Source organism: Nymphalis io, chromosome 17 (assembly GCF_905147045.1).
Source record: "Nymphalis io chromosome 17, ilAglIoxx1.1, whole genome shotgun sequence".
In the NCBI taxonomy this organism is placed as follows: Eukaryota; Metazoa; Arthropoda; class Insecta; order Lepidoptera; family Nymphalidae; genus Nymphalis; species Nymphalis io.
The window spans coordinates 3,036,472-3,056,089 of record NC_065904.1 but is presented as its reverse complement, the minus strand read 5'-3'; the positions used below and the strand labels follow the sequence as shown (position 1 = coordinate 3,056,089).

The 19,618-nt window shown below is 31.9% G+C and overlaps 3 protein-coding genes across 3 annotated transcripts; 2 read left to right on the top strand and 1 right to left on the bottom strand.

Annotated features, from left to right (window-relative positions):
- Positions 1-189: 189 nt before the first annotated feature.
- Positions 190-1,657, top strand: LOC126774988 (lanC-like protein 3 homolog). Its single transcript, XM_050496685.1, has one exon. It carries the CDS (start codon positions 337-339, stop codon positions 1,636-1,638), a length of 1,302 nt encoding a protein of 433 aa, XP_050352642.1. The 5' UTR covers positions 190-336; the 3' UTR covers positions 1,639-1,657.
- Positions 1,658-2,314: 657 nt separating this feature from the next.
- Positions 2,315-6,831, top strand: LOC126774710 (ionotropic receptor 75a-like). Its single transcript, XM_050496246.1, has 6 exons — positions 2,315-3,110; positions 3,188-3,355; positions 4,197-4,423; positions 4,820-5,031; positions 5,741-6,012; positions 6,585-6,831. The coding sequence occupies exons 1-6, from the start codon at positions 2,401-2,403 to the stop codon at positions 6,829-6,831; spliced, it is 1,836 nt and encodes a 611-aa protein (XP_050352203.1). The 5' UTR covers positions 2,315-2,400.
- Positions 6,832-8,919: 2,088 nt separating this feature from the next.
- On the bottom strand, positions 8,920-18,862 carry LOC126774968 (FAS-associated factor 1). Its single transcript, XM_050496657.1, has 16 exons — positions 18,745-18,862; positions 18,257-18,325; positions 17,779-17,905; positions 15,935-16,060; positions 15,460-15,631; positions 15,163-15,307; positions 14,510-14,635; positions 13,914-14,034; positions 13,350-13,495; positions 12,352-12,506; positions 11,874-12,010; positions 11,594-11,756; positions 11,418-11,514; positions 11,145-11,285; positions 10,689-10,766; positions 8,920-10,585 (listed from the first exon to the last, which is right to left on the bottom strand). The coding sequence occupies exons 1-16, from the start codon at positions 18,781-18,783 to the stop codon at positions 10,505-10,507; spliced, it is 1,923 nt and encodes a 640-aa protein (XP_050352614.1). The 5' UTR covers positions 18,784-18,862; the 3' UTR covers positions 8,920-10,504.
- Positions 18,863-19,618: the final 756 nt, after the last annotated feature.

Below are 19,618 nucleotides of genomic sequence, written 5' to 3'. Positions count from 1 at the left end.
GTACAAAAAAGAACTCATATTGAACTCATAAGGAATTAACAAATAGATTACAAACACATTATTATGCTTAAATTATAAAATGAGGTGTAAGTGTTCATTTTAAAGCAAATGAGCTAATTATTTAAAATTTTACATCTGTACATTTTTATGGATATCTTTATTATTGTTTGCAGCGTTGGTTATGGTATGTTGGCTAAACTGAATAATTGTTACACTGACATGTAGCGAAATGCGAAAACAAATAATAGGAAAAAAAAATGAATATAAAATAACGAAGGCATTTGAATCGTCTAAGATTAATGTCAATTATTGTAACTGATTAAATTACAATAATTAATGAGTAAAATTTTACAAAAGGTTTCTTCGTTTGTATCCTTACGTAATTTTCTGTCTAAATTAACTCCATTTGGAATTAAAATGGTGCGTTATTTTCCAAACCCTTACGAAGATTACAAGCCAGGAGAAGTACTGCTTAACAAAGACGAAATAATAAATCAAATTAATGAAATTCTTAGCAATATTACGAAACGATTACAACCAACTCACAAAAATGTAGAGGGCGGGTTATATGTCGGAATAACCGGTGTATCGTTCACGTTTTATTATTTGTCTAAGAATCAATTATTATCTGAAAAAAGGAACAGTTATATTGAGAAAGCACTAGAATATCTCGCCCCTGCGTTGGTAACGTCAGTGGGTGATAAAACCTCATTTCTCCTTGGCGATGCAGGTACGTACGCTCTTGCGACGGCCTTAAAGAAAGAAATAGGAGATAAACAATTCGTCGAATATTTAGAAGCATATAAGTCTCTCTATAATTACTATTTAAACCCAAAATTTCTTAAATGCGGGGGTGATGAATTTTTCGTCGGTCGAGCTGGATATCTAGCTGGAGCTCTGTGGTTAAGTCGAGAGATACAAACACAAATCTTCTCTAATGAGGAGCTATATAAAATCTGCGATATAATAGTTATGTCTGGAAGAGAATATTCAAAGAGACACCGAAGTCCATGTCCATTGATGTATCACTATTATAATACTGAGTATTTAGGTGCGGCACATGGACTAAGTTTTATTTTACAGATGCTTATATCTGTTCCTGGTTACTTGGAATTCAATACATCAGCCGCTCATGATATAAAGGAAACAGTTCACTTTATGTCTTCTTTACAAACTGATGGAGGAAACTGGCCTTGCTTTATGGAAGAAATTGGTTTATCAGACCATAAGCTTATTCACTGGTGTCATGGAGCACCTGGTATTATTTATTTAGTGGCAAAGGCTTATTTAGTATTCAAAGATCAAAAGTTCCTTAATGCTTGTATCAAGGCTGGCGATGCAGTTTGGCAGAAAGGTTTGCTTCGTAAGGGGCCTGGAATATGTCATGGTGTAGCTGGTAACGGCTATGTATTTCTTCTTTTATACAGATTGACTGGTGAAGAGAAATATCTACACAGAGCTATTCGGTTTGTTGATTTTATGAATACTGAGGAATTTATGAAGGATGCAAGGCTTCCAGATAATCCTGAAAGTTTGTATGAAGGCACTGCTGGAACTGCATGCTTTTTAGCTGATATTTTAGTACCTGAAATGGCTGAATTTCCCTTCCAAGATGTTTTCTCAACATATGTTTATTAAAAAATGGTTTTATAAATAATTACTGGTATTATTCATTTTGTGCAATAAATGTGCAATAAATATTGTTTAAAAAGAAAAACATCTGTGCTTATATTTAATCAAGTTATACTTAAAAATAATTTCTATTTTACCAAAATAAGTACCAAAACTATATTTTAAATGTCCTGATTATCAATGCATAGTCAAGTTTAAATATAGTTTGGCTGTATAGTTGATATCTTAGATTTTTTAGAGGAACACTAAGAAAGGTTTTTAATAAATTACAATTCATCAGCTGGATTCAATTCAAGACAAATAAATCGGGATTAGGGGCATAAACGTATACGCATGTCGTATTACACAAACTTGTCATGCTGAAAAAGCTATATTTTTTTTAATCTGGTAGCAAAATTATAAAGGTAGTGCTATTTAACTATGGAAGTATATTCTGAAATGTGAAAGATCTGACGTAAACATTCAAAATAAATTTATATTTTATTTATTTTTAATTCATTAAAAACGATAACGTTATGTTCTTATAAATAAAAAACTAAAAGGGCGCCACATTGTTGGATCAAGAGCGTACTTGAAATTAAAATCGCTTCTGAACATTATTTATCATTCAATTATAGAGAAACTATCATTACACTATTATACATCGAATTCATAATTTTGTGCTGACAGTAATAACTTTTCAGCAATTTTCCTGTCAGAGCTAGTTTAATAAAACGCTACGATTTATGTCTTCGCTTTCTTTATGTTCGACGAAGTCAGACTGTAAAAATGAATTTATTTGCCTTTGTGTTAATATATAAATTTTGTTTGATTTCGGCAGTTTCTATATTCGTAGATATATTTAAATCGAAAAATATAGAGAATGGAGTGATGTTTTATTGCCAAAATCGTTCTAAAGTTGTATTTATTCAGAAAACGTTTTTTGAAAATAATATAAAAGTTACAAGTTTAAAAACAGATCTAAATTCTTCTCAATTCGAGTATTTGAGTCACTCAAAACTGGGTTTTATATTAGATACATCTTGTGCCTCTTGGTATAACATTTTTGCAATTATAGATAAAAGATTTTTTAAAAGGTCATATACTTGGTTGATCTATACAAATAATTTAAAAACAACGTCTAATACTTTGTCAAAATTTCCAATTGAAATTAACTCAGACTTTATTGTCATTATAAAAAATGGCGGAAGCAATATTTATTATCTGTATGAAGTTTTCAATAACGGATTTTATACACATGGTTCATTCGTTGTTCATTATTTGGGTTACTGGAATCAAAAGCTGTATGTAAATCAGAATGCACGAACGAATTTGACAGGAGTGGTATTAAAATGTGCTGTTGTAGTACTTGATCCCATAGTCAACCAAACTTTTGAACATTATTTAGAATACACAAAGCCAGGAGTAATTGTTGATTCCTTACATAAATTGAAGTTCTATACTTTGATAAAATATTTAGAAAATATATACAATTATAGGTAATATTAATGCCACTATAAATGTAATCTGTTTAAGAATTATATACATTTTTTTAAATAAGTGTTTCTTAAGATAGATATAAACTACAAAGAACCAATTCATGGGGGTATTTACGCAATGGAAGTTTCGATGGAGTTGTAGGCGCCTTACAAAGACGCGAGGCGGATATCGGAGGCACGCCTGTCTTTTTCAGGTCGGACAGGGCGAAGTTCATCGACTATGTAGCACCTACATGGCAATCAAGGTATTGTAAACAAACATGCCTCAAATTTTCGGTTCGGTTATATAGGTAATTATTATAAATTTTTAATTGTTCGGTTATATAGGTAATTTATTATAAATTAAAAACCGATACAAAACTACACCTGTATGTAATCTTTATAATTTTATAAATTTCGCAATTTTTATCATCGTATATTTTTTTTTTTTTTTTTATAGAATAGGAAGGTGGACGAGCATATGGGCCACCTGATGGTAAGTGGTCACCAAACGCCCTTAGACATTGGCATTGTAAGAAATGTCAACCATCGCTTATAGCCAATGCGCCACCAACCTTGGGAACTAAGATTTTATGTCCCTTGTGCCTGTAATTACACTGGCTCACTCACCCTTCAAACCGGAACACAACAATATCAAGTATTGCTGTTTTGCGGTAGAATATCTGATGAGTGGGTGGTACCTACACAGACGGGCTTGCACAAAGCCCTACCACCAGTAAGTACCTACACGTTGGTACCTGTACTTGATTGCGGCGAAGTCCGGTTCGATTTATTATTACGGACAGTACGATTATTACTAATAAGCTAGACCGTTCTTACAATGATCTGGGGATCGTCGAGACTATCTTTGCTGGTGATACTTGAATTAGCCGCTTCCTGAAAGCTCATTATCAATAATGTAAAATCTATATCTGATACACTTTACAAGTTGACTTTTTTAAATTTTTTTAACCCAATAAAAGTGAAATTACGAACACTATCTATTAAATATGGATATGACGTATAACTTACTATCACGTTTTTAAGAAAATTTAAGTGTATGCTGTTTTATATTAATTATTATAATCATATATTTTTGTTTCGTAGACCCTGTTTTATTCTACGTCATCCTAAATATCCGGGTGGGTTTTACTCGATATACACGCGACCTCTAACCGCTGCAGTATGGTTTTGTATTCTAGCTGTATTGGCTTTATCTGGGTCTGTAATGTGCATAATGTTTAAAATTAAAGCCTTAAAAACAACTGGAGACGATAAGGACTCCTCGTCTTCGATGGCATTTTTGTTTATATTTAGTGCTATTAGTCAACAAGGTGAATATTTTTAGTAATTATATATTTAAGTAAACTTTCTAGTTCTCAAGTTTTCTTTATCGGATATAAAAGATACGGAGTTTAAAAGGCCATACTACTTTCAACAGTTGGTCTCATATACGGTTTTTGTATGATATTTTCTCTTTACCACTCTAAACTTAAAGCATTTGAAACGGGGACTTTTTAAACGAAACTGTTTAAACATATGTATATAATGACAAACAAATATATAGAAATAAACCTGAAGATACGCTTCTGCTCAAGCAGACAAGCAGTAAGTTTAACAGCATTTTCCCGATGAATCGCACAGCTGTAGTAAACCACAGTATTTTCCACAGTGGGCAACAGTGACCATGGAGGAACTAACCAGTTTACAATTCTTATTGCTCATTTTAGGCACAACTTTGACCAGGGGTTCAACATCAATGAAGATCGTCATATTTATGACTTTTATCTTTACACTAACCTTATATCAGTATTATAATGCGACAGTGGTATCCACTTTGCTCCGTGAGCCTCCCAAAAGCATTAAAAACCTCAAGGATCTATTAAATAGCGGTCTCAAAGCAGGAGTCGAAGATGTTTTATATAATAAAGATTTTTTCAAGGTTTGGGTGACTTCCATTATGCTGTGTGTGCATGTGTCCACTTTTAGTTTACTCCTAAATCTATCTTCATATATATATTATAGTACATAGGTCGGATATAAATTTGAAATGATATATGATGGAAAGTTGAGACGGAGCAACAAGGCTAGATATCATAACCATTATTTATGGTAATTGTTTTTTTTTGTAAATATTCTTATTTGGATTAGCATGGGTTCGGTAATATGATTTACCTTTTGGGTACAATACTCATATTGGTCAGGATTCGTAATAGGTATTAATTTGTGAATATAGAATAATTTTCATTTGCAAAAAAAGCTATTATTCGTTTTTATAATTTTTAACATCTTAAAAGAAATAAGCAGGCATTTATAAAAGGCTGTTTTTTAATAGCCTTTGTCTGGCTGAACGTACTATTTTTTTAAATTTTATAATGTTACTCGTAATATCGTAATTAATTCAAAACATTTTCATGGTCGTTTTACCGTAACTATAACTGCAAAGGTACCTTTTTTTTACGCTGGAAAAACGCATTACGCGTTTCCCCACGGGAACAGTGGGGGGGTATGTGGGGCTCGCCAATGTCCGAGGCGCCGAGTGCGCCCCGAACAACGGAATACCCACTAAAAAACTAATATTTATTATAATTTTTTCATATTCTTTTCGTATTATACCGAAGAAAATCTGTATATATAATTTTGCCTTCAAGCGTACAAAGGACCCGATTGCTCTAGAACTTTACCATCAAAAGATAGTGACAAGTCGTCACTATAACTTCCTTGAACCAGAATACGGCATGCGTTTAGTAAAACGTGGTGGCTTCGCATACCACGTGGACAGTATTACCGCTTACCGTATCATGAAGAAGAGTTTTAGCGAAAGGGAGATATGTGATGCGCACGAGATTCATTTATATCCACCGCAAAATATGGCGGCTGTCTTACAAAAAGATTCGCCGTATAGAGAACAAGTCACAGTTGGGTAAGAAGATACAGTTTAACTGTTAGCGTTGAGGTGTTCATTAAAAGTAACTAAATATAATAAAAAACACCTCATTGGTCTAGTGGCTATATATATCGGTCGCAGATCCGGTGGTCCTGATGGAATCTAAGAATTAATATTCAAAATCTACGCAACGGCTATGAGCTCATTATGTAACTTTTTTTAATTTCATGATAAATTATTATTTATCGTCTTAAAACTAGTGTTTAAATTATCATTGTAAGAATGTACATTTCTTTTAACGATAATCTTTATTTATTTCTGTATTGATAATGCCGTAACACCAATGTCGGCTTCGGCTGTATTTCTGAACGAAGATGCGGAAAAACAAGTGTACTTACTTCTCACCCAAAGCCCGATAAGACGACAACTCCATAAAAGAAAGATTAAATGCATAACCTTACGTGCTCTAGCCATGATGATGATAGTTATTCTGTCATGTAACTGCGAACTGCTAAAAAGTATCTTTTGATAGAAACACTTAATAACTTTTTAAAAGCCCGACCGTAATCTGAATCTGTGATCTAGTAAAAGTGAATTTATCTTTTCAGAATACGTAAAATATTTGAATCGGGCTTAATGCACAGATTAAAGTCAGTCTGGGATGAGCCCAAGCCGCCGTGTGTACGGACCCCTGACAGTAGCATATTCTCAGTTACTCTGCGAGAGTTTTCCATGGCTCTGGTTATGTTGGCTGTCGGCATTGTTTTCTCTGTGCTCATTTTAGTTGGCGAAATATTAACATATAGATTTCAGAATCAACCAATAAAATTTTGTAATTTAATATTTTTAAAGTAAAACTGCTGCAACTGCAATTTCACTTGTATTAAGTTATTTTTTGTAATGTTTGATAATTTAATTTAAATCACACTACTGTATTGTAACCGACAGTTACGATTCACAAAAAACATAATTTAGATTTTAATGTAGGTCAGTGTATAGTGGTCTGCACTTTAGGTAAATGTAATTTTAATAATGAACAAATAAATAAAAACAATATTCTTTCCTCTGTTTATTTATTTGAGTACATAACGTCCTTCAATACATTTACAATCATGTGATTCGGTGAAAAATTACAAAATTCAAAATTCTGTAGCTGAGCTCTCATACATTTATTAGATCTCGATTATGCATCGTACTGTTACTTGATACCTCGCATACATTTGTTTTATACGCAAAACAGTTGCAACTCGAAAAAAACAATGTCACAGATTAAATAGCATGTCGAGTATAAAAATAGTTTGAAGTCTATAACGGTTCGGCGTGTAACGTTTCTGCTTTCACGCTTAAAACATTAATGGAGTGTTTTCCAATTAGTGGCCGTTAGGAGTGTATGCGTAGTTATATGAAGGGGTACGCGTGCAATTTATTGACCGACTAGCATAATATTTAAATATCTATCACAGTTACGCAATAAACAATTTGGATTTTACGCGGATTTTTTCCAGAATCGGTTCAGCAAGTCTCAAGTTATGTATTTACAAACGAACGGCTCTTAATATATCATTTCTGCTATAGAGGGATACTCTTTCTTAAGGGGGTACGCAGGACAACTAATTGGGAAAGACTGCTTTAACGCAAATAAAAACATGTGTATTGGAGATGTTTCTTGATTTAAGGGTCATTGTCATCATGGTAACTGATGAATGAAAGTAACTGCTTATAGTTCAGAATGGTGGTTTTGTATATTACAAGTCATTCGCGATGAATTAATTTATGGTTTTTTTTTTTAAGTTATTAAATGGATACGAGGCAAGAGGCTATCTTGCAAGTGTAATGTTTATAATTCAAAAGGACGTTTATTCACATATTCCTCAATTTCTAGAATAATAATTATTTCGAAGACTGAACTATGTACGCAATTCATAAATGTTTACAAATGTTTTTCTACTTGTTACTTTTTATTTTAATGTTTAAAATTTTAATATATTTAATGTATTAAGTACTAATTATTACTTTCGTTACATAAAATATACTTTTGAATATATTGTTTATATGAAAATTTTCGGTATTATCTTGCAAATCTAGCCTCTACCAGTAACATAGCATTCATACTGCATTACGTCCTTACTTTGCAATTAATATAAAGAAGATTCAAATGGCAAGCGAAGTAGATATAAATAAACAAATTAAACCATGAATTGTAATGACATAACTGCTCAATTTCAGAATAATCTGTGGTATTCGTAAAATGACGTTTCGAATGGCGGCAAAATTCAAAACGTTGTCATCAGATCTTTAAAAATAAAATTAAAGTTAATATAAGTAGTAGATTGCAACAGTAAAATACATAAGGATATTTTAATCAAGAACTCTTTGTAGTGTAAACTATATCAGAGCTTTTAACAAATCACATGAAAAAAAGGTTTGTTTATAATTACGCCTCCTGCCATTGGAATAAAGAAAAGTAAGTTTTATACAAATATATACGAATAATTAAATTGATACTCTTGCGGTACACAATTCAACCACGAATTGTTTACAAAAAAACGAATCTATCTTTCATTAATCAATGGCGCTAATTCCGTTGTAGTTCACAACCTTTATAGAAATTTGACAGAACTAAAACGCGCTATCCTTTTTGCCTCACAAGTGAAAAAGAGATAGCTGTACTTTTGACTGTTAAATAAGTCGAGTTAAGAGATTGTCTACAACAGGATCAACACCAATGTGGAATTACGACCATACCGCGGCCTCATACGAGTTTCACACTAAAATATTGCTCATTAGGGAATGACAAAAACTAAATATGGATCTTTTGAGGTGAAGACACATTTATTACACTAATTAGGGAAACACGTTCATTTTTCTAATTTGTAAAGTAAGCAATATAATAATTATATATCTAAGTCGGATAAATATATTTATTAAATTAAAACACGATAATTCAGGAAGAGCATTTTTTAAATATTGTACAAAATATAATTAGTCCATAGATAAATAAAGCCAAAAAAAAGTACCTATTACATTGTTATCAATACTTTCCTCTACAGTCGCCAACCAAAACGCACATGCGAGTATCGTTGATGTATTCAAATATTTTATGAACTATTATTTTTATATTTTCTAAATACTGTTAACGAACATCACTATTTTCGACAGACTTGTTTAGCGTAACGAGTGCCAAAGTTGGCAGTTTCAGCGTAATATTTTTTTTTAATTAAAAACAATTTTCTTTACAAGGAAATTCTATCATCGCCCATTTTTTATAAATTTGATGTTAATAGAATTTTCTAGCAGTACTAATTACATATTTTGTACAAATATATATGTTAGCAGTATTTCTTACCGAAATTTTGTAAATTACAAATGTGGCTTACAAAATATGTATAATGAAATACAATTAGCCCGGGAGATAGTGACAGAAAAATTCTAGTAATTTATTACAAATGTATCGAACCCTCAGGGTTCAGTTTATTTAATTAAAGTAATGATTACAGAGTGGGTAATTGAAGTGTAATCGCTGGAGGATTAATTAGACTTGGTGGATACAAATTTCAAATGCTTTGTTATTATAGATCCTTGTATATATTCCATACTAGACGAGGGATTGACATGACCTATCATTCCAATTACTTTATATTTATAAAAGATATGATATTATTATTTATTTCGCAAATCATTTCAGATGAGTCGTTCAAAATAATCCCCAATACATTTTAAGAATTCAAGTTACTGTTACAAAAGCAATACACAATGCAATTATAATGCAAGATTTATTACAACCATTAAATTTTATTTACCATTTGTCTTTATTATTAGATATAGATCTGACAATGTAAGGTATACATGTAGTTTTTAATTTCTATTTTTTTTTCTATACACACACAAGTGTGACAATTTTCAGCCATTAGGCTATAACGTTTATAAAAAAAAAACATTAGTAAAACATATCACTCCACCAGAAATATGACAAGTATATTAAATGTCACTATATTATAACTTTCACAATTCTTGTGCTATACTGTACACAATCAGTTTTAATTATTAAATTAATGTTTCTTTGCGGCAAAGAATGCGTCTATGAATGTACATCCCAATATAAATGTATATCCCAAAACAATTACATAACAATAGTAGCTAGTAGCAGTAGTAGTAACACCCCACAATTTGCTAAGGATACTTATCCGAGTATGGCATTTTATGGTCAACACTATTTATTCTTGATTGACAACCAAAAAATACGAGGATCTTCGTGTAACGAACGACAGGTTGAAAAACGAATTATGTTCACTTTTGTCACTATCTCTCGGTCTACATTATGTGTATCCAATATGGAAAAAAAAATTGAAGTTAAAATTCAAAAATACATTATAAATTAATGTATGAGTATACATTCAAATGAGAGATAACCGATCATACGTTTAATAAACGAAGTTGGTCAAAGTTGAGTGTAGGTTGAAACTGTTTGAAATCTCTGTTTGTTATTCGTGTATCATGTACGTTCCGCGGCAGCTGCGTCGTGTAATATTCACCGTTCCTCCAGCATGATCGTCTCCTGCGGGTATAACTTGAGCGCCTTCAGTGTACTGCTGTGAGATTCCATTGTGAGCTGTGGATCGGTTTTATATTAATACTATGGAACTATATTTATTTCATTTTTTCTTGGAGTTATAGTAACTCTTTTTGCATATTTTTAAGTCTAGAATACTTACGTCTCTTCTAGGCCAGCTAGCGATAACCTTGTAGTTTTCTTGTGGGTAACCTTTCGATGCGAGGAAGTCTAATAAAGCCTGTAACAAAAAAGATAAAAAATACATTGAAAGGGAATCTCGTAAAAAAGGCTTTGAACATACGCAAAACTTGGATAAAATACAATGAATAGTCTGAGTTATTTTATACTATATATCACTAGTGCATAATGCTTCGAATATAGAGAAAACAAGTGTTAATATAGTATGAGTAAGGGGACTGAGGAAGGTGTGGGCGGCGGGCGCATTTTTGACACAACTCATTTCGTTCGCTACGCGGAGGTTACCTCCGCGCTCCTGTATTGCACAGGGAAGGTCTCATTAAAGCGGTCATGCTCTATTTCAATAATGCTATCGAGGTTGATTTACAAGCAGTCTGCCCCCTGTGGAGTCCCGGCGCAGTGTGCGTGCGGTACTTACGGCGAGCGTGTCGGATGCGTGGAAGCGTCGCTCGAGACAGGCGTGGTGCGGCGGGGGCAGACGTACGCGCACGCGCGCTACGTCACCATCGCCTTCGGCTGGCTCTGCGGGTAATCGCGCTTCGGCTCCAGCACGTAGCGCCTGTTGACGAAAAGCATTTTTCATATAATCAATTGCTGATTCTTTATAAATTTTATTATTTTGTATTAATTATTATTATAAACTAACTACGATAATTTAATTTTACGCAACACCTCTATTATTACCACATACCTCTTTTCTGGCTTCCTCTATTTGTCTTTCTGATTCTACTCTCTCCAGTTCTTGATTTCTTTCTAATTCTTGTTGCTTTTTTACTTCTTCTTTCGCCCTGTTAGATATAAGGGTAGATTTAATACATTAATTTTATTACAAAATTATATTTTATGTAAATAACAAAAAAGTTTAACCTGTCGGCTTCAAGACTGCGCTGATATGCTTCGTCTTGCTCACGTTTGACGCGTTGTCTTGCATCTCTTTCCCTCTCTAACCGCGCATCCTCCTCACGTTGCGACGCGAATCTCTCTAACGCTTCGACTAGGCTGCCTACCAATTCCGACACTCCAACGTTACCTACATAAAAATATATTTAATGAAAACGTTGTTTAGAAATTGAAGTAATATTTTTATTTGAAATGGAAACATGTATGACAACAATTTATGTATATATGAAGTGGCGTCAGCACTGACCATTGATGACCGAGTATATCTCGGTGTTGGAGCGCACGCGCATGATGATGAGTAGCGCGGGCAGGCGCTCTACGGGTATGCTGCGGATCGTCATGCTGGCCACGGGGCCCAGTGCGCTCGCTATCGACGTCAGCAGCCTGCGCAAGCACACACCAACGATCACAATCGACAAAAGAAATTTAACGTTGCATTGGGCTCTTCTATTGTCTTTTGCATTTCATCAATATTTACAGGAAATCTAACTTCAGAGCGGAAAAGTATAACTCCGTTAATATTGTAAAGTTATACTAACAAATACGATGCATATAACCGGTATAAAGCAGTGTGGTTTATATGTACGTTTAGTTGAATAAGACCAATAACCATAGTGATTTCTTTATTATTCCCAGTGATATATGCAGGTTTTCTTACCATTTTTATTCAAAGATAAACACAAAAACAATTTTAATAACAATGTTTTGGTTAATCGTATACTTACATATTGTTATTATGTGGATGCGTAAGATCCCATCCGTAGAGAACAAAGTTGGCAGCAAGAGTCTGTAGCACAGTTTCACAACCTAATAGTTGAGCGCAGAACACATTGGATAGAACTGATTGTTCATGATGTAAGTACACTCCTAGTAGCTTTCTCTGTAAACAAATATTAGAATTTAATAATAATAATTTAGTATTCATTTTGTAAAAGTAATAATTTGTTCCTGTATTTGTATAGTCTAGAAATACTTGTAGCTTCAGGAGATTTGTTGTTCAAATCCATTGATTTTCATCAATTTACTATCATAATATTATTATATAACAAATTGTATTATGTTTCATTTCATGAGTATTTTAGGTTTTTAATCAAATATTTTCCTTATTATTTTTAAGCCAAAAAACAAAACAAACTATTAATAATATGAAAAACTAATTTTTTATGATAAGCTAATATTATTTACCTAAGCACAGATGTCCCTAATTGTATATGTATATGTTTAATGTACAGTAACTTACAGTAAATTGCCCCGCCCATTTAATGTATGTGTTCTATTAGAGAATGTTTGTGTTGTTACTTTTTTGTGTTAGCATTTGTTTAAATGTTGTCGGTTTTATACATTTGTTATTTAAAAGTTGTTTACACTGATTTATTCAATCTTCAAATCATACACAGCTATTAAAAGTATTAAAACTAATGAATGTATGGTACCTATCCAGGTGATAGGTGTCTACAAGGCCACTCTATACACTTGCCTTGGAGCAGGAATAATTTTGTTGAACTGTTATAACTTGTCTCTGTCATTCGCTAACGAATATATTGCCATTGCATTCACACAGATTCAGTGTCACCAGATAATACAAGCCTTGTGGTCTAAACAACAATGTCCTAAATTAAAATAATTAAACACCTAATTTTAGGCAAAAAGGTGACAGTTCGAGAAAATTTTTCTAGCTCACAACCTGACTTTATATAATAAATTAAGAATGTACTAAATTCACCTCTTTAGCAGGTTTCAGACAGGACTCTTTAATAGCATCCTGTAAGGTCCCTTCGAAGAAATTTGGCGTATTGGGTCCATAGCGAGTACGGAAGCGCTGTGCGAATTCTATACACCCTAACGCTTCGTCTTCGACGTGTTCAGACACTAGAAAATTGAGAAATACATATAAAAATATTGTATAACATTAATGACGTTGGAAATTATTGCAGGGTGGAATAAAACAACTTTAATAGTATTTAGTAGTAAATTGCAATAAATATATTATTTTATATATATATCATAGTCATGGTCAAGTCTATCTATACTGGACTATGCGACGAAACCTTTTTTTGACTATTAAAAAAATGTTATCATTTATAATTATTATTAAAGATTATAATAAGACTTTTGCGCTTAGATTTACTTAATATCCACACTGTCACGTGCGATTTATTATCACAACGCTCGGTTTGTATGAAGCAGGCATACAAACCGAGATATTGAACTAGAAGTTATTAAACAGTGACTTAATAAGAAAACATCCATAAGCTCTATGAATATGAATATGTTGTACACTACTCACTGAGTGGCTGTAATCTTTCTGATGGTACATCAACAAACATGTCATCTTCTGTGGGAAAACTGTCTACATCTTCAACTTCTTCTACTGAACTGTTATCACTATCCGAACTTTCGACTACTATCTGAAAATATGAATAGTTTTTATAATCATTTATTCATCATTATTATTATTATTATTATTAATTATTAATTTAAATTAAATCTCTTATATATTTTTGTTTATGATATAAAACGTATTAATTAGAATAAGCGACATTTTTCGATTAGATGGTCCTTCGAGCAGGATACTTTAAAATATAGATGACTCTAAATTAATAATGGTAAATATGGTAACGGTATGGAGCCAAGGTTGAGAATTACACCAAAAATGAAAATTCATAGCTAAATTTATAATAAAATGATATTCCTTGATTAAATCATGATTGTTTTGAGATACTTTAGGCACAAAAAGAACTTTCACAATTCAGTTAGCATGAGGCATTACATTTAAGTCATTGGTATAGTTAATGAAGCATACAATTTCTGACTGGATTAAATTTTCTCATATTTTGACAAATTAGAAACAATATTAGGTTCCATATAGAAAAAGTGACTTACTCTCTTGTATTCTCTTTGTTTACCGGGTGCACGTTTGACGGTTAATTCGTGTTGAGGTAAATCTAAACCAACCATGGCCAATACCGTGTCATCTAATCCTGTCACAGTGGGCCAGCCGGTCCAGACCTGTAGATATACATTACTATAAATTTATATAATCAAAAAAGTTTAATTCTAGGGAAATCCAGAACACTAAGTACATATGATGAGTAGCAACAAGTGTTTATAGAATCAAGTGTATATAATAATATTATTTCAAATAAAATTAGACATATTATATCACATATAGTTTCTACAAGCTAAATTATGTAAAAATACATATATTTGAAGTAATCAAATTGTTGCAAACTTTTGTTACTTTGGATTTTTATATTTTGCTTTTGATCTTGCATTATATATATTTTTTAAATGTCTACAAATATGTATAATGAAACAAAAAGTTATAATTAGTTAATTTACAGTACAAACATGGTATAAATAATTTAGCTTTAGTTTTATTTAAATGATGACATCAAAAAATAATGTTTAAACTTTTAATGAATATAATTAATTTTTAGAATATTATGCTTTGTCCTACATTTTAAAATATTTTTTTTTAATAAGGTTATTTAATACACCTCAATCATTACGTAACAAAGTTAGTGTTTTCTGACCTGATGTCGAACTGGTATGTCTGTGAGTGAGTAGAGATCGTTTTTGACTTCTTGAACAGTTTTAGTACCAGGATATTTAAGTGTATATTCTCTTTGATCGTGTTTCACTCGTAGAACATATGTCGTTGTTAATCTTTCTGCTACCCTGGTGGCAGAACAAAATGATACATAGATATTTACTGAGATTAGTGCAATCAAAAATAAAAACTCTGCAGCTTTACGATATTAAGTAAAGGTAGCACCGATTTTATTAAATCATACCTTCCATTGTTGGATTAAAAATGAAAAACAACTCACTCATCATCATCCATAAGTCGTTCTGCAGCTTTGAGCCCCAACACTCCGTTGCGAGCAAGCCCTAAACTCGAGAGTGTGGCCATAGATGTTGCTCGAGAGCCACCCAGCCCAGAAATCTGCTGCCTACATACCGGTACACCGCAAACTAACTCTAATTGCTTCTTGAGATCATCTACAAAACAAAAAATTATCATCTTGACTGAAGATTGTGGTTCAAACACTGACAAACACATCTGAATTTTCATGTGCTTAATTTTTGTAATTCATCTGATGATTCGTAGTAAAGGAAAACATCATGAGGATGTTGGAGGAAATTCTTTTTTACTCTTTAACTATTTAACTATTTACTGACCTTAGAACCAAATTTTACAAATCTTAAACTCTAGTCTAAGGCAAATAACCTTTTTTAATATTTTTAGGCAAGCTAAGGTAAATTGAAGAGGGTGAATTTGAAAATGTAATTAGTATCACTTACGGACAGTCGCTGCACCAGATATTTTAATTTCATGTATTTTATTATTACAATGAACTTGTAACTCTATTAAGTCAACGGAATTATTTTTAGGGGATGAGGTTGAAGCTTGATTTCTATCCTCCCGGTCTGTAAATAAAAACATATTTATTTGGTAGCTAAATATACTCAACTATACCAAGTAAGTTCATCCTATGAACTATGAGAAAACTGAAACTGAACTGACTGACTGAAAATGAAATATGAGAGATGGAATTGGATTAAGTCAAATTTACAAATATCAAAATAACGTCAAATATAGAATATTATATAATTGTTTGTATACCTAATATACATATGTGTATAGAGCAATTAAGATTATTTGTTGCTTTACTATACATAGAATGTGTCTCGTCTCACATTGTTAGAATAAAATATGCAAAATATATTTTATTCTAATAATGTTATGAAGATAAAATCCAAAACATGGTATATAAATAGGTATGAACATAATATTAATTAAACTAATGTTATAAAGCGTCAAGTGTTGTTTGTTTGTTTTTTTGGTTGCATACAAAACCTACCAATCTGATTATATGTAACTTTCATATTATAATAAAGAATAGTTTCGGTTATGTCATATGCTGATATCATCGGAAAGAAAATTGTTGGTACAAATGCTTTCAAAGCAAATCCTGCCCAACTATCACATTATATGTACACAATACCTTCATATGAAATATTTGTAGGGCTTCAAAATGATCGAATGACAGTTACAGCATATATCTATCATTATAAACCTTCCCGTCTTAGTAACCATTTTTATTAATTCTAAAATATATAAATAAGTGCATGAAACAATATGCCATTTTGTACAATACATTAGCACAGTACATTGAATATATATATATATATATATAGATATTGGTCTAGTGGCTTGATATAAGGCCGCAGACTCAGAGGTCTTGAGTTCAATTCACAGGTCGGGTCAATAAAAAGTTATCGGGTTTTGCTAACAGAAAATTCTCAGTAGCAGCCCGGAGTCTGGAAGTTGGAAGTGTGTGTGTTTCTTACTCGGTACACGTTTGTTGATATTGTACCCAATATTAATCACATATACAACACATGGCTTGACACTTATATCTTCTAGAATGGAAGATAGCCCAATGGCACATGTGTATCTTTGAACGTGGAAAGTGTATACACTCCCATGCCTCGCAAAGTACGTAAAGCCGTTGGTCCTGCACCTGAACTCTGCCCGGTCGTGTCGGATTGCTGTCCCATTGGGTTATGAAAGTAAGGGAAAAGAGAGTGCACCTGTGTTTGCGCATACATTTATGCACTGTAATATATCCTGCGTAGTTGGCTAATCTCTCTTGAGATTGGCCGCCATGGCCGAAATCGGTTTGGAGAACATTATTATTATATTGAATAAATTGGCAAGCTAATGTATATATCTCATCTAGTTTATTGTGTATGCCCGCATGTAATAGTGGGCTTAGAAATAAAGAAAGTAGCTTAACTTTCAATGGGGTTCAATCTTGTTTTATAACAAATTTCCTCGAAATTGGTTCAGTGGTTTAACCATAAAAAATTAACTGACAGAGTTACTTTTGCATTTATAATATTAGTGTTGATATTTGAAATATACCCATGGAAAGCTGGGTCACCACACTTTATATAAACTTGCATGCACCTGCATATGTCGAGTGAAATTCTGCCACATGTGTATCAACAACATTGGAAAAGCTTTTTGGAATAATCTCATAACCTTTCCTTAATGTATATGGAAGCCTTTGCTCAGCAGTGGAACACAGGCAGTTAGTTCCTATTTAATTTAAATAAAATGAAACTTTTATTTTACATACCAGGTGGGTGTGTTTTTTTAAGAGTTATCACAGATATATCTTCATCTATCATCTCCACATCATGAGTATCATTGGACTGTGATGCTGAATTGTTGTCATCTTGAGGCATTACTCTATTGATCGCTGACTGCAATCAACAAGTGTTTAATTATAATCAATTATGTATCTATAAATACTTATACTTGAAAATACAAAATTTCTAAGAACATATGAATCATACAAAATACAGTGAAAAATGCATTTCACTTTTAATTAATCATTATAACTAACAAAGGATAATCTTTAAGGTTGTTGTGAAAGTGTAGGGCTTTGTTGTAGTAAATTATCTTCAGAAGAATTTGATGTTATTCTGTTTACATGAAATGTTTATACAATTTGTAATTGTGTTTGTTTGTGAAATTGTAGAGGTCAGATAGAATTCATTATATAAAAACATTGTTTTGGGAAGTTATGATTTTAATTATGTAAATAAACTTACAAGTAAGTCCCAATTTGTTTCTTCTAAATGAAATATTGCTTCTGCAACATCTTCTATATTTGTGATACCCTGAAAACAATATCAATTTTCCATTTATTTATTATCAGACAAAGACTAAGGATTAGTTACCTTAAAAGGTTGCACGAGCAACCTGAGGAATGTAAAAAAAATCTAACATTCACCTTGGAGATTCATGTAATAACACGTAAATTTTAAAACAGAGCACAAAGAACAATTTGAAGGATTCAAAGAAAAAACGTCGTCACAGTGAGAAATGGCGTCCATTATTGGGAAAATAAAGGGAATAATGTTTGCACGTTACATCCAGCGATGATAATAACAATTTACTTTCGCGTAAGACGTAGTACAAAGAGATAAAGGAGAATTAACAGTCACTGTTTTTGTATCTCACATAACCTGAACATATTAAAACATAAACACTGTGTCAGCTCACATAAAGTGGTATTAATAATTTGTATAATATTTACCTGAAAATTTGCAAGAATTTCTTCTCTGTTTTCAGCCATTCCGATATATTTGAGCTCAAAAATACTACTCTTATAAGTATGACATTTAGGATTGCAGACAAATCACACTCAAACATTGACTATAGACAATTGGTTAAGTATTGCCATTGATATTTTTTAACGATTTGTATCATTTACCATAATAGATTTACATCTATTAAGTAACATTGACACGTATGAAAAATTTCGCTGATGATATTAACTTGTGGATTTTTTTTTGGTTTTTTTAAAAATAATATAAATGATAAAAATCATTTAAAAAAATATATAAGTTTATAAAATTTCAGTTTCAACGAAACTGTGTTCTTAGTCGAGTTCGTAAAATTGTATTAAAATCACGTTAAATACTCAGATATTTTTCTGGAAGTGGGTTTAATGAGGTAAATTCGGTTATGTTCGTTTACACCAACATTATAATGAAAAGATAAGTTTTTTATATTTCAGTTTAAGCGAAAATATGAGCTTTCTTAGTGAGTCGAGTTCGTAAAATACGTTTAATTAATACTCAAGTATTTTTACTGGAAGTGGGTCGAATGAGGTAAATTTGTTTATGTTGTTTTACATCAATATACTAAGTAATTTACTGGTAAATTAAGTAATTGAATCTCATTGATTATAAATTAAATATGATATATTATTTTTATTAATAATATATTATATCTATGTATATAATATATGATATCTATCTAGAATCTCTATAAACTAAAATGAGAAAATAGTTTTAGATTTTTATAATTTTATGTATGCTTACGTTCTTCAAAATGTAGATTTGAACGTTTTTATGATAGGAGAAGACTTAGAGAATATTTACAAAAATATAAATATTTTTAATTTT

What these genes read in the sequence shown, in the direction of transcription:
- LOC126774968 (XM_050496657.1), bottom strand. Translation starts at nt 18,783, where the DNA reads ATGGCTGAAAACAGAGAAGAAATTCTTGCAAATTTTCAG. An exon ending in ATCTGGTGCAGCGACTGTCC is followed by an intron (nt 15,632 to 15,934) that starts GTAAGTGATACT and finishes TTTGTTTTGTAG; the next exon opens with ATGATCTCAAGAAGCAATTA. An exon ending in CGCAGTCTTGAAGCCGACAG is followed by an intron (nt 11,515 to 11,593) that starts GTTAAACTTTTT and finishes TATATCTAACAG; the next exon opens with GGCGAAAGAAGAAGTAAAAA.
- LOC126774710 (XM_050496246.1), top strand. Translation starts at nt 2,401, where the DNA reads ATGAATTTATTTGCCTTTGTGTTAATATATAAATTTTGTTTGATTTCG. An exon ending in GAAAATATATACAATTATAG is followed by an intron (nt 3,111 to 3,187) that starts GTAATATTAATG and finishes TTCTTAAGATAG; the next exon opens with ATATAAACTACAAAGAACCA. An exon ending in TAGTGCTATTAGTCAACAAG is followed by an intron (nt 4,424 to 4,819) that starts GTGAATATTTTT and finishes TGCTCATTTTAG; the next exon opens with GCACAACTTTGACCAGGGGT.
- LOC126774988 (XM_050496685.1), top strand. Translation starts at nt 337, where the DNA reads ATGAGTAAAATTTTACAAAAGGTTTCTTCGTTTGTATCCTTACGTAAT.